The sequence below is a fragment of the Engraulis encrasicolus genome, chromosome 4, assembly GCF_034702125.1.
Source record: "Engraulis encrasicolus isolate BLACKSEA-1 chromosome 4, IST_EnEncr_1.0, whole genome shotgun sequence".
Taxonomy (NCBI): domain Eukaryota; kingdom Metazoa; phylum Chordata; class Actinopteri; order Clupeiformes; family Engraulidae; genus Engraulis; species Engraulis encrasicolus.
This window is the reverse complement of record NC_085860.1, coordinates 53781946-53806613: the sequence shown is the minus strand read 5'-3', so window position 1 is coordinate 53806613 and position 24668 is coordinate 53781946. Positions and strand designations below refer to the sequence as shown.

General features: G+C 44.4%; 1 protein-coding gene across 1 annotated transcript in view; it reads right to left on the bottom strand.

Annotated features, from left to right (window-relative positions):
• Positions 1-24668, bottom strand: part of pstpip1a (proline-serine-threonine phosphatase interacting protein 1a) — a 36478-nt gene that overhangs the window by 9528 nt on the left and 2282 nt on the right. The window contains exons 2-12 of the mRNA XM_063197709.1: positions 22288-22388; positions 20414-20488; positions 18193-18227; positions 17203-17309; positions 15780-15842; positions 13988-14092; positions 13467-13512; positions 10352-10431; positions 8195-8293; positions 5513-5609; positions 3392-3482 (exon numbers count right to left, since the gene is read on the bottom strand). Coding sequence (XP_063053779.1) covers positions 3392-3482; positions 5513-5609; positions 8195-8293; positions 10352-10431; positions 13467-13512; positions 13988-14092; positions 15780-15842; positions 17203-17309; positions 18193-18227; positions 20414-20488; positions 22288-22388 — 899 coding nt within the window. The remainder of the gene's footprint in view (positions 1-3391; positions 3483-5512; positions 5610-8194; positions 8294-10351; positions 10432-13466; positions 13513-13987; positions 14093-15779; positions 15843-17202; positions 17310-18192; positions 18228-20413; positions 20489-22287; positions 22389-24668) is intronic.

The following is a 24668-nucleotide window of genomic DNA, read 5'->3' as shown; positions in this document are numbered from 1 at the left end:
AATTCTAAGATGATTCTGTGTTTGTGAATGTGTGTGTGTGTGTGTGTGTGTGTGTGTGTGTGTGTGTGTGTGTGTGTGTGTGTGTGTGTGTGTGTGTGTGTGTGTGTGTGTGTGTGTGTGTGTGTGTGTGTGTGTGTGTGTGTGTGTGTGTGTGTGTGTGTGTGGGTGTGTGCGTGTACGTGCGTGTGCGTGTTGCTAATTCAGCTCTTGGGTGCGTGCATGTTGCTAATTCAGCTCTTGGCTCATTAATGGAGAGGGTGCTTGGTGACACCCCCTACAGCAGTTCAGTGCATAGTCCAGGGCTGGATTAAGATGGCCTGGGGCCCCTAGGCTACAGGTTGCTGTGGGGGCCCCCAAGAAGGCAAATTTCGTGACAAATTTACATAGATAGTGTCATAATTACAAGCTAGGAATTAAGAATAACATGTCTACCAACCGTAACACCACATATGAATTTTTCAGTATTGCATCTTGTCACCATTCTGCATTTTTTCACTTTTGGGCAATCAGGGGCCCCCTGGCAGGTGGGGGCCCCTAGGCTGCAGCCATATCTAGCCTGTGCGTTAATGGAGCACATGTTAGTGCATGTGTCCAGTATGCTGACTGCTCTGCTACTGTAATCTGCAAGGAGTGTGATGTTGTCATTAACTCAAACTCATGATTGCATCATAGGAAGTCCTGTTTTTATGAGGGAATGTGATTATTTTGCACTGGTCTATGTGCTGCACACTGGCTTAGTGAACTATCAATAAAAACACAAAAATGGTGATGAAGATGTAGGGAAGGCAGGCATGAATGTGAGCAATCTGGTTAAATGAGCACACTGGGACTGTGTCCAGCATGCAATGGCTTTGAGTTTTTGGAGTTTAGGGAATCATGTTTCAACAACACCGGTGGCAATTGCACATGTTGTTTTGCACATCAGTGGCAATTGCACATGTTATAGCACAGTACATAATATGATGATGTATAGTATAGTCAGTTGATGGGTACATTGTACTGGAGCATTGTGCCTTTGCAAAAAATAGGCTGCTGCCCCTTGCAAGGGGATACATTGCCTAATGATGGGGAAATGGTCTTTAACAAAGAGAAGGCATGAGCCAATTCACAGGAGAAGCAATATGCGGAACACAGACAAGGTCCGCAGACATACTATCGGCCTACTACTTTATGTACTGTAGCATGCATGCACATCCTCCTGTCGATGGCAGTGTATGATTGCGGCCTTACCGCTATAGCGGCATATAACACATATATATTTCCCAGCCGGTGTGGCGTACTGTCTGGATCCGTACCAACTGGCGACTACAGATGTTAGAATCAATGGTGATTGGTCGTAGGTAATGTCAGTCTTAATTTAGATTGATAGGGGGGGCGCTGTGGCGCAACGCGCTAAGCCCCCCACACTTGGGCTTGCATGCCCATGGGGACCTCGGTTCGAGTCCGGACGGGGTCATTTCCCGACCCTACCCCATCTCTCTCCACACTCAATTCCTGTCGCACCTTCACTATCCTATCCGAAATAAAGGCCCAAAAAGCCCATAAAAATATTTAAAAAATTAGATTGATAGCATTTACTTCACTGTGTTTCTATAATCTGGAGTCGCCACTTGGTACAGGGCCCCAGGTAGACTTTCACACTGGGACGAAGAGGTTAAAGGGACACTGTGTGAGATTTTTTGTTGTTTATTTCCAGAATTCATGCTGCCCATTCACTAATGTTACCTTTTTCATGAAGACTTACCACCACTATCAAATACTAAGTATCCTTTAAGTAAGTAGAGTAGTTTATTTGTCACATACAAGTAGGCCTAAGTAAGTAAACTCTCCAAAAAGCTAACTCCTTCCTGACTGACCTACCAATATAGTGGAATATTGAGTTGCCAAAACTGTACTGTAAGTCCGTAGGCTACCGTAAGTTTGCAGCAGCCAGGCCAGGGGAGATGGCATGAAGTCAACACATAATGAGCTGGCCTACTGTAAGTTTGCAGCAGCCAGGCCAGGGGAGATGGCATGAAGTCAACACATAATGAGCTGGCCTACTTGACCGCAGTATGACTTCACTGACCATTATGAGATATCAAAATAAACAGACTTCCGGTTAGCTGAGACTCTACAACTGATGTTCTTTTCTGGAACTAGTTTCTAGTTACACACAGACACACGCACACACGCACGCTTGCACGCACACACACACCCACACCCACACACACACACACACTTTCTCTCAATAACGACAATAACTACCACCACATCCGATGCTCATGAAAGAAATTGTACAAATGATAAGCTATTTATTCATTTTTGAATCTGAGACAAGATGACAATGTACTGACTTCGCATTTTGCCCAGTATTACTACTTTCAAATGCAATGGTTAGCCCACAATATGCAACCCCTCATGCCATGCAATGCAAAGGCACTGGCACATACCACATAGCATGCAATGTATAACGATGCTTGCTCCTTTTATCTGAAGGCTGATTTTTTGTTGTTGTTGTTTTTATTTTTTATAAGAATTTCTTTATTTTTTGGGGGTCTTTTTCGACTCTGAAGGCTGATCTTGATCTGAACGCTAGATATAATGGTTTCACTGTGGGCTATTTATAGAATAAGTGTGCTGTTGTGTTTCAGGATGTTGATGGCAAAACCCTGTCACAATGTAGGCCAACTGTTTGTAGGCTCCTGTAAAGTTGCTTTGCGGTTCCAGTTTAATTTGCTTCACATTTATTGTGCAGGTAGTTTAGTGTACGTAACTGATTGGTGTGTGTGTCCTCTTTTGCAACTCACACTTAGGGTTGCCAACCGTCCCTTGAAATACGGAATCGTCCTGTATTTAGAGATAAAAGTACGGGTTCCGTATTGAACTGAAACGGGACACGGGACGTTAGAATGCAGGAAATTACATCTAAGAAATGCAAAATTTTCTGGGGGACGACCCCCAGACACCCGGCACGATTAAGTGTCCCGTATTTCTTTCATTGACAGTTGGCAACCCTACTCACACTGGACAAAAGAGCTAAATATAATGTTATTTATGTCCTGTGGAATAGAGACACAATGATGCTACAAACTAGCATGTGGATCTTAAATGTAACCTCATACCTGTGCTGAATTATTATGGTCTATCGTCCCTACTGCTGTACAAGGAAACAGCAACAGCAACTCACTTAGCTTACCACCCCCCCCCCAACCTCCATTGAGAATAGATGGCGGTAGAGCACTTCTTGTGCAAACACCTCAAAAATAGAAGAAGGAGGGGGAAGGAGGGGACAACGCCCCCTTAGGAGACCCAACTTGAGCACACTTTTTTGCATTGGGTGGGGCGGGTTTTGAACCCTCTTTATTAATCCAACCTCTTTGGTATGTCTTTGTTGTGTGACTCCACCCACCTCTTCATGACCCCTCCCCCAAAGCGTCCTGCGATGCCGTTGGAGTCTGAGCAGGGCTCCCGGTCGTAGTAGTTCTCAAACACGATGGGCACTAGGAGACACACACACACACACACACCATTAAACACACACACACACACACACACACACACACACACACACACACACACACACACACCATGGGCACTAGGAGACACAGCAAAACACACCATTAAACACACACACACACACACACACGCACACACACACACACACACCATGGGCACTAGGAGACACACAAACACACACACACACCATTAAACACACACACACACACACACACACACACACACACACACCATGGGCACTAGGAGACAGAGTGAAACACACACACACACACACACACACACACACACACACACACACACACACACACACACACACACACACACACACACACACACACACACACACACACACACACACACACACACACACACACACACACACACACACACACAGGGCTCCCTGTCATAGTAGTTCTCAAACACGATGGGCACTAGGAGACACAGCAAAACACACACCATTACACACACACACACACACGCACACACACACACACACACACACACACACACACACACACACACACACACACACACACACACACACACACACACACACACACACACACACACACACACACACACACACACACACACACACACACACACACACACACACACACACACACACACACAGAGCTCTCTTGCCATCTTAGTAGTTCTCAAATGGACACTATAGGATACCAGGCAGGAATGCACACAGCAAACACACACTATTAGAGACGTGCAAACATCATCCATTAGAGACATGCAGATGGAATCAAGCAGGCAGGGGACAGTGTTGCTAATTGGGCTACTTGGGATGAGCGTCTGCTGGTAACAACGGGAAAAATTGTCCATTTGGAGGTTTTTTTTAGCCGTGTTGGGCCCATAGAAGTCAATGTAATTTGTTGATTTTGGGCGGAATTTAGCACATTTTGGCGGTTTTTGAGAAGCTTTTGGGCGGGATTTGGTCAGACAGATCTGGCAACACTGGCAGGGGTGGGTGGGAAGGATGGCCTGGAAAAGAATGTGTAAATGCGATGTGTGGACAACTCCATAATTCAGTGGTTCCCAAACGTTTTCTCCAGGGACCCCCTTTTGGATTTGAGAATACTTTCGCGACCCCCACCCCCCCCCCCCCCCACCCACCATAGTCTTAGCCTAGCAATGGATTTCTAGCAATATTAGTGAACAAACTATTAATGGAAAATCTAGCAATATTAATGGACAAAACATTGCCTTGCCGCTAATATTGCTAGAAATCCACAAGACAGCATATACATCTGTCAACCATACAAGTGAATACAAGTCCCTTTTGACTAGAGACCCCCCTTCAGTACCTCCGCAACCCCCTAGGGGTCCCTGCCCCCAGTTTGGGAACCACTGCCTTATTGATAGAGAGGGGGTGGTATATGAGGATGAGTGTCTGAGAGAGAGAGAGAGAGAGAGAGAGATCAAGAACATTTTGTATTGTATGTGTGGCTTCATCACGATATTAATGATTGGAGAGGCATTGCTGAATGCTGCATACGTAACTGGCTAGTTGGATGGCCAGTGGAAGTGTACATAGACTTTACATATGATTAACATTAACTGAAGGGTGATGCAAATACTACCACACGTGTGTGTGTGTGTGTGTGTGTGTGTGTGTGTGTGTGTGTGTGTGTGTGTGTGTGTGTGTGTGTGTGTGTGTGTGTGTGTGTGTGTGTGTGTGTGTGTGTGTGTGTGCGTGCGTGTGTGTGTGTTTCTTACAATAGTGGTGTTGTGCCTGTGTGTGTGTGCATGTGTGTTTCTTACCTGGTGGTGTTGTGCCTGTGCTTGTGTGTGTGTGTGTGTGTGTGTGTGTGTGTGTGTGTGTGTGTGTGTGTGTGTGTGTGTGTGTGTGTGTGTGTGTGTGTGTGTGTGTGTGTGTGTGTGTGTGTGTGTGTGTGTGTGTGTGTGTGTGTGTGTGTGTGTGTGTGTGTGTGTGTGTGTGTGTGTGTGTGTGCTCATGTGTGTGTGTGTGTGTGTGTGTGTGTGTGTGTGTGTGTCTTACCTGGTGGTGTGGTGCCTGTGCTCTTCATGTCTATAAAGCTGTTGTTGTCCACGGTGATGTCACACCGCTCCAGGCTCAGGCGGACCTCCTCACAACACTAATGTAGACACACACACACACGCGCACGCACGCACGCACGCACGCACGCACACACACACGCACGCACGCACGCACGCACGCACGCACACACACACACGCACGCACGCACGCAGACACGCACACAGACACACACACACACACACTTACATTAAGCACTGTGCCGAACCTCCCTAACAATAATGCAACACACTTACAGTACATTAAGTGGGCTACTTTTATTTCCACACATGCCTATTACAGGCAGAAAAAACTGGATTGAGAATGTAAAAGCCCAAGAGGCCCAGGCCTTGGCCATGTCTCAAACAGCTCAGCTTTGCGCCAGGGACCAGGTTCGATTCCAGCCCAAGGTCGTTTCTCGATTCCAGTTCCTCAACTCTCTCCCACTCACTTCCTGTTACTATCTCACACTGTCCTATCAAATAAAGGCATAAAAGCCCAAAATATATATATATATATATAAAAAAAAAGACTCCGACCATGTATTACTCATCTCATCGTATCAGCATGGATAAGTGTATTGGCTGGAGCAAACACTGTAGGCCTATGCAGGGCCGGTCTGAGAGAGAAATAGGGCCCGGGCACTTTTGTCTTAAAGGGCCCCCTCATAATTAGCGCGCATAACTGACTCACCGGTGGGCCCTGCACCCTCATGGGCCCCTATTTTCAGTAATGTAAAAAAACAAGTCCGACAGGCGGACAACAGATGCGTCCGTCTATGCCCGTTCTGAACCTTTTTTGCCCAAACGCCCCCTTGGCCTCCTCATAACCTGTCAAGGCAATTTATCAATAAGCCTACCATGTACTGTATAAGCCTGGATTTGAAAAAGTACCATAGGATTTCAACAGTGTTGGGCAATTTACTGAAAAACTGTAATGCATTGCTGATTACATGTTACTGTCTTTTCAAAATAATCCCTTACACTACATTTAGCAATGTGGGGACCTAAGGCGAATTTAGCTTAGGGGGGCCATCGGTCCATCCCATATCACATTTTTTTTAACATAAAATCTCTATTTTTGTTAGGCTATTTTTTTTTTTTAAATCACTTTTTTTTTAATTTTTTTTTTTATTACAAACATAAAAAACAGGCAAACATTACAACCCTTTCTGGACAGATTTCAATGAATAGGCTATTTGCAATTTTGCATAGGCCTACATTAAATAAACTAAAATGTGAAATTCTCTTTTCACTTTAATATGAGAGCAGTGATGTCCCCCCCTCACTGAAGTGTTATTTCATGTGTGAGCATGATGCTGTCACCTATTTGAAGTGACGTTGATGTTGGATTTCATGGAATACTTTTAAATGCCGCTTTGGGAAGAAAACAGAGTAGGCGACAGGTGAACTGTATTTCTGTCAAAACAGTGGTTTGCAGGCGTTTGCGTTTTCACGTGGATATTGTCTTCGTGGACCGTAACAGACAAACCGTAAGTTCCATAAACTAATCAATGAGACATTGGCTACGTGTACATGATGTTTTTAAGTCCGATTTAATAAATGCGATTTAAATAGATCGGATTAAGAGTTATTTTGCGATGTGTATACATGGCACTTTCACTTAAATGCGATTAAACGTCTGGGGAAAATAAAGCATTGCGATTGGACTGAGGACGCACGTGCTGAGCGAGCCAAATAAGGCACGGGGGCGTGGTTCAATGCCACCGAGATGCAGGTCATCTTCCCCACGAAAATCGTTGCCTCAGGCGGACTGAAATCACAACATTTCCCCCTTTCTCCCTGGATCATTTACAATGCTACATTAGCTACCCTGTTAGCATAGAAAAACGAGTGGTCAAATGGTAATGTGGAGTAACTTTGTTGTGCTTCATTACTTCGTGGGGCACTTTTACATCAATATATGGAAGCCACAACATTTATAGTCGCTTAGGGACTTTAAATTAAGCAAAACTTTCATGTGAAAATCAACAGGAAGTGCCGCCATGTTTTTCTCACTGGAAAAGAGCACGCGGTTGGTTTGCACGCATGAGCTACAGGCCAAAACTGAGCGACTGCCACCTTGTGGACACAAGAGGGAATCACAGGAGGGAATCACAATTCAGAAACGCATCACGGGAGGGAAACACATCACGGGAGGGCGGACGGACGGACGGAGGGACGGACGGACGGACGGACGGACGGACGGACACCAAAGCCTCTTATAGAGATGCGTGGGACGCATCTAAAAAGTAAACATTTTTACATTTCTGAAAATAGGGGCTCACAAGGATGCGGGGACCACCTGGAAATGCCCGCTGTGCCAGATGGCCAGTCCAGCCATATTATTATTTCATGGCATCATTATTTCAGAACGGAGGCCTACTAAACATGGTTAACTGTACACCAAGTAGGCTACTTAGAGGACGAACTAGTAAATATGTTTAGCACATAACTGAAACACTGCAGCAGCATAGACTAAATTAATAATTGTATTATGCACTATTAGGCAATAATAAAGCTAAAACTATGATAAATAATAATCTAATGTCACAATAACAATAAATAATAAAGTTAAAAAACAAACTATGTGTAGACAAAGTGTGAGGGAGGATTGCTTCCTCTGCAGTCACCAAAAGCCACTTGCCTCGTCATCTTTCACGGCCTGCATTGACAGGTGGTTGCAGTGTACCCACATGGCGTTCCGAAGAATGTTGATGCGGTCTCCCTCCTGCTGCTGAAAAACCTGTAAACAACATGAAGACAGCATGTTGCAAACCTATGAATAACATTCAGGAAACATGACCCGAACCTGTGAAGAACATTCAGGAAACATGAGGCAAACCTGTAAATAACATTCAGGAAACATGACGCAAACCAAGTCATACATGAAGAGTTCAGATGCAATTCCATTTCTGAAGACCTGCACATCTATATTTTCAGAGAACACAGTTGTTGGTTTGGTTTACATTCATGTACTTGATAATAATAGTTATAGTGCATAAATAAAATAAAAAATATATACAATTTTGATAGCTTTGTATTAAATAAAAATGAATTAAGATTATTTTCTGAAAAGGCACTTAGGGGGTTTTGCATCTGAACTCTCCACATGTAGCAGCCCATTGAGGAAACATCACACAAACACATGTAGCAGATTGTTGTTCAGGAAACACAAAGCAAACTAAGCCATGGCATATTCTTCTTCTTCTTTTTTTGCTGAGTAGCACGTCAAGCTAAGGCAACTAAACAGAACCGTTTTTCTTTTCCTTTTTTTCTACTGAGGAACATGCTTCTGCAAAAGCTGTATAATACAGCACTTATGTTTTACTGCTTGCTTGGAATTAAAGGTTACATGGCAGAGGTAAAAGTTAATTAAAAGATAATTAAAAGAAGAATAAACCACCCACTTTACTCGCAATTACGTATAATGCCGAATAAACTTAGTTCCGTTTCGGTAAATGTTTACATGATGTTTTTAAATGCAAATTAAGTTTTATTCAAAAGAGGTTCAGAGGTAATTCAGAATTATATTTCCCATGTAAAAGAGGCCATTGTCTTCTTCAAACGATTGAATGTTGAGAGGGGACCCTAATCTTGGAGCAATAAGTAACCTACTGTACACGTAGGCCTAAATATGATATGTATGTGAAACACAGATCCCTTGTGTGTCCACCTCACTGCTGTACTAGTGTGCTTGGCTTTGCTAAACCAACTGGTCTGAAATGGGAAGTGGTGAAGGGATGTGGTTTGTTTTTGGGCCTCTGACCAAATATGGTCATCGCACTTTATACAGTAGATGCATGCATCACCTACAGCAGGGGTGGGGAACCTTTTACAGCAGGGGTGGGGAACCTTTTACAGCAGGGGTGGGGAACCTTTTACAGCAGGGGTGGGGAACCTTTTACAGCAGGGGTGGGGAACCTTTTACAGCAGGGGTGGGGAACCTTTTACAGCAGGGGTGGGGAACCTTTTACAGCAGGGGTGGGGAACCTTTTTCATTCAGGGGGCCACTTCAAATACATCCGAGGGCAGTAAAAGTCCTCCGAGGGCTGTACTATGAACACAAACCAGGATTTCCCCCTGCACTTTAGGCCTACGTATACTGAAGGCAGCCACCTTTACAACAGACCCCACCTTCTCAATATCCCCTGAATATAACTCAATTGTATTGCAAATGTATTTCCTAAGATTCCATTATAAAATATGACACATTTCATGTGAAACTGCATAACATTCAAATTACATCGGGGGCCGGATAAAACGACCTCAAACGGCCGCAAACGGCCCTCGAGACGGCCCTCACACCGTGCAAAAGTTTGGTATTGACATTAATTAAAATACATAATTTCAACCCACCCAACATCCACCCCCACCCTCCTTATTAGTGGTGGACATCTCATGTTCAGCAAGAAAACGTCTTATTTGCCGCACATGATTTACTATAGACCACCTAATGCCTTAGGAAAAGAAGATCATTCATGAGATCACCTCTGTTGAGAGCACAAGCAAGGAATATAGGCTACTGTATGGTAGGACCTATCCTTTCTCAATCCAGTTTTTCCACCTCTATCTGTGGAACCACATGATGTAATGCTCACACCCCCATAATATTGTCAAATTTAGGCAAATTACATAACAACCAACGGGAGTAAGTAGAATAGTTCCGTTGCCTATAGGGAAATGGGACACGCACGCACACACGCACGCACGCACGCGCACACACACACACACAATGCTGAGTAATACGTTTCAAGCGCTACTTAGAGCATTTTCCACAACGTAGGTGTGTTTCCGTTCTTACCTCACAGGTGCTCTCATGAGTTGACTCCCACTCCTGGCGAACGCGGTCCAGCTGCTCAATGTTCCCCATGTACTGCTTCTCTAAGAGCACAGCAAAGCACCACATACTATGAAATAGTATCTGCACCGGATCCTGATTTTTACACCATGCAGTGATTGGGGTTGTGAAAGACTGACTGAAAAGCCTAGGCTGGAGATGCTCCAGACCCTGATTTTTAGGTAACATGCCGGATACCGGATCCACTGCTTAAGATCCTGCCGGACCGGATCCTGTGAAAAACCCTATTATCCTGCCGGATCCAGAACCGGATCCGGTGCATCTCTAGTTGGGACCCTATGATCGGGCTGGGGTCATTTCCCAACCCTACCCCATCTCTCTCTCACCTCTGCAACCGTCCTAATAAAAGCACAAAATAATAAAAGCACAACCCCCCCCCCAAAAAAAAAAAAAACCTTACATACTGTACAATATCTTTTTTTTAGAAACCTAGCAGACCATATCACAGGAAGACCATGTCACAGGAAATGATATCACACAGGAGGTGTGATTAATGGTGCGTTCAAATTCTCGGTCATCCCGAGGTGGTTTGAAAATTGTACCAGTCACCGCTGACATTTACCAGCATTTGACAGACAGGTGGACAGGTGGGTTTAAAGTTCCAACCTTGATACAAACCCTCATATATAAAAAGATGCTTATTTCAGTCACTTGCAGTGGCTCTATACACAGCATATCTTGTTTGGTCTGTTGGTTGCTTGACCAGAGGCCTTGCATGCAACGTAGGTTAGGTCTGTCTGTCTAGTTTAGTTTAGTGTTGCCGCTGCCTAACTCCGATGCTATCTGTGAGAATAGCCAACACATATTTTTACATAAAGATGCAACTCAGTGTTAGCGGTATGTCTGAGCATTTCAGGCACACACCCACACACACTCGCCTGCATGCACGCACCACGTGTGCACACATGCACGTACACACACACATGGCCAGTGTTGCCAGATTGGGTTGGTTCCCGCCCAATTGGGCTGCTTAGGATGACCGTGTGGGGGGAAAAAATGGCATTTATCAGAATTTTTTTTGTACAATTTTTGTACGTGTACAATTTTTGCCATAGAAATCAACAGAATTGGGCGGGATTTTGTGCTCCTAGGTGGGTTTTGAGCATTTTTGGGGCTGGAAATCATCAGCCTCATCTGGCAACCCTGCACAGGGCCAGTGACATCTTTGGCTAGGCCCAGGATATGGAAGCCCCCTCCCCACTCAACACATACGATGTAATGGGAACCCAATTCTGGGAACCCTCTCTCTCTTGGCCCCAGTCAACAGACCCCTTTGTCCCCCACTGTCGGCTTCCCTGCACACACACACACACACACACACACACACACACACACACACACACACACACACAGTCATAACCTGTGAGTGCAGCACTGTACTGAAAGAAGAGCATAGAACATACGTACACTTATAGACTACAGGCTCCTAGAAGCCATACAGGTTACTATAATCTATACTGCACAATCACACTCAATATAGACCAGTGGGCAGTGTTGCCAGATTGGGCGGGTGCCCGCCAGATTGGGCTACTTGGGATGAGCGTCTGCGGGTTCTTTTCACATACAGGTTATATGTACAGTACTTCTCACAGATTCACACATTACCAACTCATCACACAAGAATGGTTAGTATAGCACAGGAGGTGGTATATTGAGGTATTACCGTCTTGAGGTATTACTTTCTCTTTCTCACTCACACTTTCTCTCTCTTTCTCCCTCTCTTTCTCTCTCTCTCTCTCTCTCTCTTTCTCTCTCTCTCATCAAATTCACACGTCACGATTTTGTACAGTCGGGGGTTACGTTTTTTTGGGCTTGTTCTTTTCAGGGCTGTTTGCTTCTGTTCTGCCGGTGAGTTGAATGTGTTTGTAACTTAATGTTTCTAAGTAAAAACACTGTTTTTCTCTCACACCCTTACGAGTCTATCAACATTCCCATGTCCCATGCTCTGTGTCTGCCTTGGTTACTTAGGTAACTTTTAGCTACCACACACAGAGGCGATTCCACTGTAAATTGGAGCCCCATACGAAAATTCAAAAGAATGTACATTAGCAACAAACCGCAACTACTGTAGTTTAAAGTCTTAGCTGTTATTCACCATGTATGGCTGGGGGCCCTAGGCAGCTGCCTGCCTAGCCTGGTGACAAGATGTGCCTCTGACCACACAGACACTCGCAAAGAGCAAGGTCTCCTAAATGGTAAATGGACTGCATTTATATAGCGCCTTTCCACTCCTTCGAGCACTCAAAGCGCTTTACATTGTATGCCTCACATTCACCCATTCACACTCACATTCACACACCGGTGGCCGTGGCTGCCACGCAGGGTACCACCCTGCCACCAGGAGCAACTTGGGGTAAAGTATCTTGGACACATCCATGGGGTCAGGCCGTGTGGGGCTCGAACCTGCAACCTTTGGGTTGCCGAAACAGCTCCTCTACCACCTGAGCCTTCACCGCCCCAAACTGCTCCTCTGACAAGGCATGCGACTGACGCCCGCCACTGATCTGGCAACACTCAACACTGATGATGAGTTACAGGTTTAGTTGAGGAAGGAACTTCTCCCCATACAATGAGGAGTTTAGTTTCAGCAAACCTGGTGCTTCAAAATAGCCATACAGTACAATAGGATATGTGTAAACCACAGAGACACAGCAGAGTACAATAGGATATGTGTAAACCACAGAGACACAGCAGACTATTTTGAATGTTTTACTGCTCTGCATGAGTCCTGAATAACATGGCTATTTATTAATGCACGCACACGCGATCACACGCACACACACGCACGCACGCACACACACGCACACACACGCGCACACACACGCACGCACAGGTGTACACAAACAAACACACATATGAGCTTTTGTATATGAGTACTTTAAGAGTGTGTGTGTACATTGTATCTGTGGGATATATCACTTCCACTATAGTCAGCAGGTTATAAAGTTAAGTAAATATTACCCTAGTAGAACAACAGTGAAACCATATCTGTGAAGCCATAAGAGTGAAGCCATAACAGTGAAACCATATCTGTGAAGCCATAAGAGTGAAGCCATACCTGCGTCTACTGCTGCTTCCCTGCATTGTTTGGCCTTGTTCTGCACCTGATGACACAGAATAGAGACTGACAGGCATCACAATCTATACACATAAACACACACGGACAGGCATCAATTCAAATGTACCACGAGCACCTGACGCCATTGTATTGCAACAAGTGCCATGCATCATCATCATCATCATCATCATCATCATCATCATCATCATCATCATCATCATCATCATCATCATCATCATCATCTTGGTAGTGGTAAAAAGTGAACGACATCTTTGACACGTAGGTAATGTTCCCGATTACCAAATTATGCACAACCTCGGAGGATGCCATTCACATTCATCCATCCACCCATCCATCCATCCACCCATCCATTCATCTATCCATCCATCCATCCATCCATCCATCCATCCACCCATCCATCCATCCATCCATCCATCCATCCATCCATCCATCCATCCATCCATCCATCCATCCATCCATCCATCCATCCATCCATCCATCCATCCCTCCATCCATCCTACCTTCTCGGCCTGTTTGGGTGTGGCTGTGGGAGCGCTGTTGACTCTATCTGCCGCCTGTTCAGCGTCATCGGCCTCCTTGCACTTCGACTCGTAGAGCCGCTTAGACTGGAAAGAAAACAGATGTTTGCTTGCTTGTTTGTTAGTTAGCTTGTTTGTTTGTTTATATTTATGGCCAATTATGCAGCTGTGGCTATTTCATGGCCAGTACAGGTACCTGTAAAAAAAATCATTTCACAAGAAAATAGACGAGACAGAAAGCAAGCCCAGAGAAAGAAAGAAAGAAAGAAAGAAAGAAGCCAAGCATTTTCCATATGCACTTTTTGTTTTAATTTCTTACTTTTAATCCCCCTGCAATATCATTGTTTGACTTTTTAAACTTTCAATCCCCTCGAATACATTTCAGGTGCGTCGCTGCCAGGGCTCTAAATCAACACCAGCCAACTGGCCAAATGCTGGCGAAATTTCATTTTGGCTGGTAAAAAAACACCAACTCACGAGCCACTTTGAACCATTACAGAGTGTTTGTTTGGCTAGTAAGATTTACATCTACAGTACTAACCATTTTGGCTGGTGGTGAAAAAAGTGACTGTAATGTAGGGCCCTGGTTGCTGCCTCTGCATGCACAGTGTGGTAGAGGACGATCTGAAGGGGGAAAAGCCCCCCCTTAGGTAAACCACTATGTCAGTGTTTCTCAACCTTTTTTTAGGCGAGGCACCCTTTCAATTCATGAAAAATTTCAAGGCACCCCAAACCAACAAGCCGTAACATGGCATCGCATCCGATACCACACAAGCTTAGAAAAGTAAAACATTTGGAGATGTCACGCGACCTACGTTTGAGGTTGCAGCTGACTGGGGCGACCTACAGTATATTAACTTTATTGTGCGTAAATGGCAGATGAAAGACTCCACTGACTAGCATTAACATATCAATTTAGACAAATATGTATTATATTACATAATTTATTTATCAGCCATGTTTCCGCGGCACCCCTGAGGGGGGCCCACGGCACCCCTGTTGAGAAACACTGCACTATGTCTCAGGTGGAATATCCAAAAATAAACCCGCAGGCAGGCGAGCAGACAGTGCATCCGAGGTGCTATGGGCCCTGAAAGACGGTAATGCTGACACAATGACACAGTAGAAAAACAAAACATAACAAAAGAAACATCCCCACATGCTCTCTCTCTTCTCCTCTCGCACATTTCTTCATTCTGAAACTTGCGCATTCTGAAACTTGCACTGCCTACAAAGCCCTAACGACTTTACACACGCACACATGCACACACACACCCCCCCACACACACACACCCCCCCACACACACACTTTCCTCTTCCATTTCCTGTCGTGACTGTTTTACTCAGGCCTACTTGGTGGCACAGCACATAAACCCCCCCTGCCCATATACAGACACAGACACACACTGACACACAGACACACAGACACACACACACACACACACACACACACACACACACACACACACACACACACACACACACACACACACACACACACACACACACACACACACACACACACACACACACACACACACACACACACACACACACACACACACACACACACACACACACACACACACACACACACACAATTTTAGCCACACCAAACACACATGTGCCACCAATTACAGACTAGTGTCCATATAAATGGTCCGTTGTTTGACAGGTACAGTACAGGGACGTAATAGGAACAAATAATGTAAACATAAAAACATACTAACTGTAGTCTTACAGAGGTCATAAATTGAGGTATTAATGTACTCACGTCCATTGTTTTCTTAAATAAGGTGATTTTGTGCTTCTGTACTTTCTCCATGATTCCTTCAAACTGTAATAAAAGACACAAATTTACACTGAATTGCATCTGTGTTTAAGATAAGATTAGATAAACCTTTATTGTCTGTTTGTACAGAAATTTGTCTTGCATGACACTTCTCCACAATCCACATGTAAACGCACATTAAAGACACACAAAAACCAATATGGCCTAGTGTATAGGAGTATGAAATGTGCTATACAAATAAACTTGCATTGCCTTGCCCCAGATGGATGCTAAGGGTGCATGCGACAGCACATACGTATGTGTTAAGGGTGTCTACAAGAGAGGAGCCTTATTGGGTATGTGTGTGTGTGTGTGTGTGTGTGTGCGTGAGAGAGAGAGAGAGAGAGAGAGAGAGAGAGAGAGAGAGAGAGAGAGAGAGAGAGAGAGAGAGAGAGAGAGAGAGAGAGAGAGAGCTCCTGTGTATGTGTTGAAGTGAGTGTGAAGTTAGAGTGAAGTGTTTGTGCATGCTGCTAAACCTTTTTCCTCTGCTCTTTTTGAGAGAGAGAGAGAGAGAGAGAGAGAGAGAGAGAGAGAGAGACAGAGGCGTATCTTGTCACCAGGCAGCCGCTTGGGGCCCCCAGTCACTTAAAGGTGAAAATAAGCTCAACTTTAAAGGGATGCTGTGTGAGATTTTTAGATGTTTATTTCCAGAATTCATGTTTCCCATTCACTAATGTTACCTTTTTCATGAATACTTACCACCCCCGTCAAATTGTAAGTATTCAGTATGACTGGAAATTTGCACTTTTCATACATGAAAAGGGGGATCTTCTCCATGGTCCGCCATTTTGAATTTCCAAAAATAGCCATTTTTAGCTGCAAAAAAGACTCTACTTGGACCATTCTAGAAAATATTAGTTAATTACTAAGTAAACTTTCATGTAAATATCAAATTTGGCAATAGGCAGCCCAGTTTCAATGAGCAGCATAGTTGCAGTACCTTTTTTGACCATTTCCTGCACAGTGTCCCTTTAAACTAAAATAGCGATGATTTGTTTCGAATTTTCATTCCTTTGGGTTTTTGCTTGAGGGCCCCCATTGACACTAGCATCGCCTCTGGAGAGAGGGAGAGAGAGAGAGAGAGAGAGAGAGAGAGAGAGAGAGAGAGAGAGAGAGAGAGAGAGAGAGAGAGAGAGAGAAAGAGAGAGAGAGAGAGAGAGAGAGAGAGAGAGAGAGAGAGACTGCTTATGTGTTGAAGTTAGTGTGAAGTGTCTATGCATGCTGCTGAACCTTCTTCCTCTAGTTTTCTTGGATGTGTGTGTGTGTGTGTGTGTGTGTGTGTGTGTGTGTGTGTGTGTGTGTGTGTGTGTGTGTGTGTGTGTGTGTGTGTGTGTGTGTGCGTGTGTGCGTGCGTGTGTGTGTGAACCTTCTTCCTCTGCTCTTTCTGGCGCTCCCTGAACTGCTCCATCCTCTTCACCTCCTCCTTCAGCGCCGACGACAGCTGCATGTGCAGGTTCCCACAGTTCTCAATCTCTGGAGGAGGGAGGAGGAAGACATTTCACAAACACTCAAGGAGACCTGGCTCAGTCATGTCAGAAGTAAAAGTACAAGAAAAAGTAAAGGGCAGTCATGGGTGAGCGGTTAGGGCGTCAGAATTGCATCCCAAAGGTTGCCGGTTCGACTCCCGACGCGCCAGGTTGGTGGGGGGAGTAATCAACCAGTGCTCTCCCCCATCCTCCTCCATGACTGAGGTACCCTGAGCATGGTACCGTCCCACCGCACTGCTCCCCATGGGGCGCCACTGAGGGCTGCCCCCTTGCACGGGTGAGGCATAAATGCAATTTCGTTGTGTGCAGTGTGCAGTGTTCACTTGTGTGCTGTGGAGTGCTGTGTCACAATGACAATGGGAGTTGGAGTTTCCCAATGGGCTTTCACTTTTTCACTTTCACTAAAGCAGGGGGGAAAATGCCTCTAATGCCTCTTTTCCACTGCTGGTTTTCTGGTAGGCCCACAGATCTTGCTTTTCGATTGGGCACGACACAGCTCAATCGAAGAGCAAAAAGTGGCGGCTGAGTCCCGCTGTGTCGAGCTGTAGGCCTACCAGAAAACTGGAAAAAAAACTGTGGAAAAGAGGCATATGTAATCAGTAAACCAGTACCAGTCTTCTGTGCTGGTTGAAAATCAACTGTTTCAATCACTGTTTTTTTCAGTAACAGCATAGTCTATTTACCTCATTATATACAGTGAAACTGGTGTAACAGTCATGTAAATATCATGTATTAGTATTGTATTTACACCATGAATGAACTTCTAGGCCTACAGTACCTTTACCTTTGACACCTCTGCATGAAGAAATAACATGACAAAAAGGCATTTAGAGTATGTCTTCATTTAGAGTATGTCTTCATTCACTCACGTGCTTTCAGGTTGTCAAAGGACTCTTTCAAAGTGCTGCAGAGAATGATGGGGGAGGCAAGGGGGAAAAGTTAGTATGTGAGAAGCTGGGCTTCTATTGCAGCTTCAAGTTCATAAGAAAACCAGTTGAATAACCCTTTTGAATAACGTGACCTGGATAAATAAGAATGTTAAGAAAGTATTTTGTCAGTATCCTTACAGAAGTTGCAGTCAAGTATAGATGGTGCATGTGCCAAGCTCTTAAAAAAACCCACATACACACAATAGCTGTTCCCAGAAATGAAGCACTTCATATTAAGCAGCACTCAATTCGAAAGAGGTCAATAGTATCTCATGTCAGATTTCAGTTCCTCAGTCAGAGCGCATGAAAGCAGAGCGTGCAGCTACTGTAGATTGACTTCTGCCTGCCTGCAGTGCATGAAAGCAGAGCTTGCAGTCACTGTAGATTGACTTCTGTTTGTCTAGTGCATGAAAGCAGAGTGTTGCTCAAGGCTGGTCGGGGACCATAAAGACCCAGGCATTTTTGCACATTCCCCTCTAAATTGTGAGCTGATTTCTATGAAAATACATCCGCTAAAAAACTAATTTAGCTTCAATTCAAATTGTAAAGGCACCTTACTGCACAAGTTAGGTTTGGAGTTCTGCTACTAAGTTGGGTCAACTAGCTTTACAAGGTTTTGTTATCTAAGTCTCTGAAGTTAGATCATTAAACTAACCTTACAAGGTTACGCCAACTAAACCATTCAAGTTAGAGTATCTATTCAACTAACCTTAAAAGGTTTTGCCAACTACGTGTTTGAAGTTATATTATTCAACTAATCATACAGGGTTACGCCAACTAAGCGAGTCAAGTTAGAGTATATCTTTTCAACTAACTTTACGATGTTGCAACACCCAAGTGTTTGAAGTGATGCATTTTTATGAATCTCTTATTTTCAGGTCACAGTGGATCCCCAAGTGAGCACTGCAATTGTCTACCACTATGGGGGCACAAGAAAGCATAAACAAAACGTCAAAGTCACAATATTGCAGCCGATCCATGCAAGCAATGCTGACAGCTGACAAGCCAGTAATGATAAAAACCAGCACTGTAAAAAGCAAGCAAGCTTCCTGGAGAGTCCTGGAATACATGTGCAAAAATGAGCTGTGTGACCACAGTGATCATGCCTTTGGCATGTGTAGGCAGTAATTGAATCATGGCACGACAGCGCTTACTACTCAGATGAGCTGGCAGTGGTTGGTTTCACCATATCACTTGTTTTACCAGAGTTTCATAAGGACATCGTAGTCTGACACCTCAGGGGTGGGCGCCTACAATATGCTCTAAAACAGGGGTGGGGAACCTATGTCTCGAGGGCCGTTTGCGGCCCTTGAAGTCGTTTTATAGGCTATAGGCCCCCGATGTAATTTGAATGTTATGCAGTTTCACATGAAATGTGTCATATTATATAATGGAATCTTAGAAAATACATTTGCAATACAATTAAGTTATATTCAGGGGATATTGAGAAGGTGGGGTCTGTTTTAAAGGTGGCTGCCTTCAGTATACGTAGGCCTAAAGTGCAGGGGGAAATCCTGGTTTGTGTTCATTCATAGTATAGGCCTCGGACGACTTTTACTGCCCTCGGATGAATTTGAAGTGGCCCTTCGAATGAAAAAGGTTCCCCACCCCTGCTCTAAAATAAACGAGACGCCCCCTGAGAAACTCATCATCTAAGTTAAGATCAGCTTTTTATTAAAAAGAAATTAACAAAAGTGAGTTAAAATTGCTCAACTTCAGAAAGCGGAAGCTCGAATTGGCTATTTTATGTTGGTGGGCTCTAAAAGTAGCCTCGCGAGCCATCCTACGTACCTCCGCCAAAGGATTGGCTCCACTACGGTAGTCTGGCCGTGCTTCTCCGTGGAGTGCCTGGAGCAGTAGGATTTTGATCGCAACCCCCCCCCCCGGACAACAACCAATAAGCGAATAAGCGAAAGGGGGAAGACGCTCGTGACAATGACGTACACATCTGCGCCAGAGCTATTGGTTTGTGCTATGTTGTTGTTGAGTAACTGCCGGCGATTGGGTGAGAGGTGTCCAATCATTTCAAACCATAACTAAGTGCAAACTTCCTGCTTCCTGCAATCGCGTCAGATCAAACAAATGCCAGACCATAAATACGAAAATAAATGGTAGTATTATGGGATGGTCAGGACCAGGCAACTCTAAAAAGCCAACCTACCTGATCTCGCTCTGGCCTCCTGCTTTGCGGGCAATGGTAACCAGTTCTTTGCCATAGCGCTCCTCGGCCATCGCCCTGGATGGGAGAAAATGAAATAACTACACGTTTAGGTAACACTTTATTGTCTTTAAGTGTCTTCTTCAAACTACAGTACATGTATCAACATGTAACAAACATTATGCACTTACATTGAATTTAATAACAACCCTATAAGATAGGTCTAGGTACAGTGAGAGTAATTACACTGTGAAAAAGGATATCAGTATCTTCTTAAAAAAACACAGTGGTTTAACTTTAAATCACAAGTTTACCCCCTGTCTCAGGATTCCAAGTTAATTTAATGTCATGAGCACTCTCTCTCCCTGGTAGCAACCTTAATTGCATTCAATTCTCTGCCACTCTGCTCACTCTCTCCCTACTCTGCCTAACGAGCTCCACCTGGCTCCGCCCTGCTCTGCTCTTGTTACCTGGCCAGCTGCACTGCATTTCCCACTCACCATCCTCACCTTGCCTCACTCTGTTCTAATTACTCTGCCAGCTGCACTGCATTTCCCCACTAACCTCTCCCAGTATATCAAGCCCTGTTTTTCAGCCAAGCCCTGTCAGATCGTCTTCAAACCTGGACCTGTAACCTGCCTGTCTACGCTCTGACTCCTGTCTGATTCCGATCCTCTTGACTGCCTCCCTGTTCTACTGCCCCGACTATCCCGACCTGCCTTCTGGACCTCGACTACTCTCTGATCTTCAGCCCCTCCGGTAACTCGATTCTGCCTTCTGTCTCTCACCACGATTATTGCCTAGCCCTGGTCTGTACTTCTGCCTGCTGTTCATATTGCTGTTGTGTGTGTGTTCCCCCAGTTCTCCGACCACCAGATGAGCAAGCCCAGACGCTTCACCACCCTCAGCCCGACACGCCGCTCGACCACTGGGGGACACACACACTAGGCACTTTGGACTGGAAACCCCCGGACACTTGGTGACCCCCGGAGCCCCAGGTAACCCACAGGACCCTGAAATACCCCAGAGCCCCCAAGCACCCCTGGAACCCCTGACACCCCTGGCACTCCTAGCACCCCTGGAACCGGAACATCCCAAGACCCCACGATCATCTCACTCCTCTTCCCCCCTGAAACCTTTAATAAAGAACTCTGAATTTGAACTTGCGCTCTTGGGTCCTCTTCTGTCCGTGACATTTAAATCCTTATTGTAAGCTGTGTGAAGCTTTGAATAAGCTTTGTGTTATTTGATACCATAGTATCGCACACACTGTCAGACAACAATATACATTGGATTGCATGGAAAGCCATCAAACTGTTTGCAGCCTCCAACATTCAAGCCATTGCCTTGCACATAGATCCTCTACCACTGTTAGACTATGCAGCCAACAGTAGGCTAGTGGAGCCCTTGTCTTTCACACAGGTCATCAGCCAATGTTAGACTGTCTGCAGCCAACGGTATTCAAGCCATTGCCTTGCACACAGGTCCTCTAACCCAGTGTTTCTCAACTGGTGGGTCGCGAGTCGCGACCCAAAAGTGGGTCGTGGAGGGGTCATGGGTGGGTCGCGGAGCCGTGGTGTAAAAAAGGAAGTAAAAGTGAAAAAACAACAATAAATAAATAAATAGGCCTAGATAGAAAATAAATGTATATTAAAAATATAGCCTATCATTTATAATAAATACATAAGAAACAATAATAATAATGTTATTACACAGGCCTATTATGGTTATATTTTGAGAATTGCATTGAATTGACTTGAACGCTAAAAAATTTGGGTCGCGACCGAATGAGAGTGGAAAATGATGGGTCCCAAGACTGTTCCAGTTGAGAACCACTGCTGTAACCCATGCCACAGGTCACGAGAGCAGTTGGTCACCTCATTTTAAGAAGGTCCTCCATGTCCTTGCACATCCGGCGGCCATCACACAGCCTTTGTATGAGCGTCTCGTAGCCCAGACTGCTGCAGAATTCACTTCCCTGCAAAGACAGACAATGTCAAGGTCAAAGTAGACAGTGGCCTGCACCTCAAACCAATCTGTTTATTCTGAACACTGATATTTACAACTGACCAAAACGTCAACTTTCAAAATACATTTGGTTTTACCATAATTGTACCAGTGTTGTTGTTTTTTTTACACTAGGCATGCAAAGGAACCAAATTGCTTTACATTCTCACTGTCTCGTGTGTAGACAAAGACAAGACAGTGGCACCTTTCATGCATGATAAGATTGCTAGCAATTAGACTCACTGTTTATGGAAAAAAACTCAACATCAACACTTCCGTGACATTATCAACACTCGTAGGTAACAGACTTGGTCTTTCTCCTTTTAGATAACATCAATCTCATTATGGATGTTCTGCATGAAAGGGTTAAAAAAAACTCGAGAGAATACCATTCAGTAAGGTATTATATTCTTACCTTCCTAAATGGGAGCAGTAAACTAGTGAAACAGTTAGATGAGAGACTAACATGAACATGCCGGTCATGTCTGCTTTGCTGCACGTGACTACATGTGATGGCAGTTTGTAAATGAGAGCACATCACACCACAGCACATGTCAGATATGCCCTTGAAGAAGTAAAAAAAATGCAGTGTTAAAAAATACAGTGTCATGAAGTGAATGAAGAGTTGAATTGTTTGTTTGTTTGTTTTTTTGGCCCACTGAACCAAGCAAAGTGGGTCTTTCACTGCCTACTACCTAGAATACCATGTGTCAGCTCGTTCTCACTGGTGAATCAAAAAATGATCATGGCGGCCACCAGATCCACGCTCTTGGAATGCTCTTTAGTTCAACGCTGTATTACTTTGATGTTAAAATCGAAGGCAGAAATCAACATTTTAGTATCCAAATATGATATTGCTGAAACTATATAGCCTATTTCGATAGATGATATATCTGTCTGCCTTACGTTAAGTCAACTGTCCTAAGTAAAGTAATGCTACGTGATAATGCCAAAAACGTAACTCCAACCATACTCCGGGTAACACGATTTGTAATGGAAACACAAACTGGACTGATTTAACAGCACCACTCAGCCTGACACAACACGGCACAGCAAGCCGGGTTCTATGTGGAAAAAAGCCTTTTGTTGCTCCGGGCGCCTAGGTCAATGAAGTGATACGCAGCACCAGGTTTAACCCATTTTAGCCTAAGCCCTTTTTTGGGAAAAGGTGCCCTCTCCCTATTAAAACCTAAATATCTCAGCCTCTGAAGCACGAAAAAGAACATGAAATAAGTTGCATTTAAGAACCTTCATGTTGCACTAGAATGTGTTCACTCAGCTCTAACATACCCACATTTTAATGAAACAGCTCAAATCTCAAGAACCTGAATGCAGCGTATATGTCGCTCCAGGACACAATGGGTTAAATGGGATAATACTAGTAAAATCAAATGGGACCATTGTTAGAGTAGTGTTGAATTAATACTTCTTTACTACAATTGCACAACTGTGATGCTTGATCGACTATTCCATGGCCAAGGTGTCCATCATATGGGAACCCTCCATATCCCCCATGAAAAAGAAAGCACACATGGTCATGGATTAGAGAAGTGTGTTGATGCTATTTACAGCTCTTCAGCACTGAATAAAATGCAATACTTGCACGTGAACAAAGAAGATAGCCTATGTTTCCCCCTGTGCTCCGACAAAGCCTGACCTTAGCCGCCCAAAAACTTAGCTGCTGAATTATCATTCCCCTGTTGTGAGACAGGCTATCTCAGACACACCATGCTGAATTCCTCTGCCTTTCTCTTTGACAGAATTTCCAAACAGGTAAGAAGAAGTAGCCTATCTGAGTTTACCCTCGTGGAAAAAGATACTAGAGAAGCTGGTGTGATCCCTCACATCCAGACAATGAATGTTGCATGACAACACTGTACACAGAGCTGTAGGCTATAAAGTAGTGTACTCTTACTGAAGTAATTAACACTTAGTTGACCCACATGATCCTACTGTGCCTGAAGAGGTATGTAGATGCACGGCAAGAGTACTTTAATTTCACAGGATCTTCACAGGATGTTTATTAGAATAGAGTTCAATAAACAGTTAAAGATTCAAAGTGGTGAAATGCACAGGCTTGGTGTTCACACACACACGCACACACGCACGCACGCGCACACACACACACACACGTCTCTTTACACCCACTGATGAAATGGGTTTCCACATAATTCAGTGTCGTAAGTAATGTCCACATATTGTACTGCATGTTAGCAAATATTTAAAACAACACTAGCTACTTTTAGTCTCC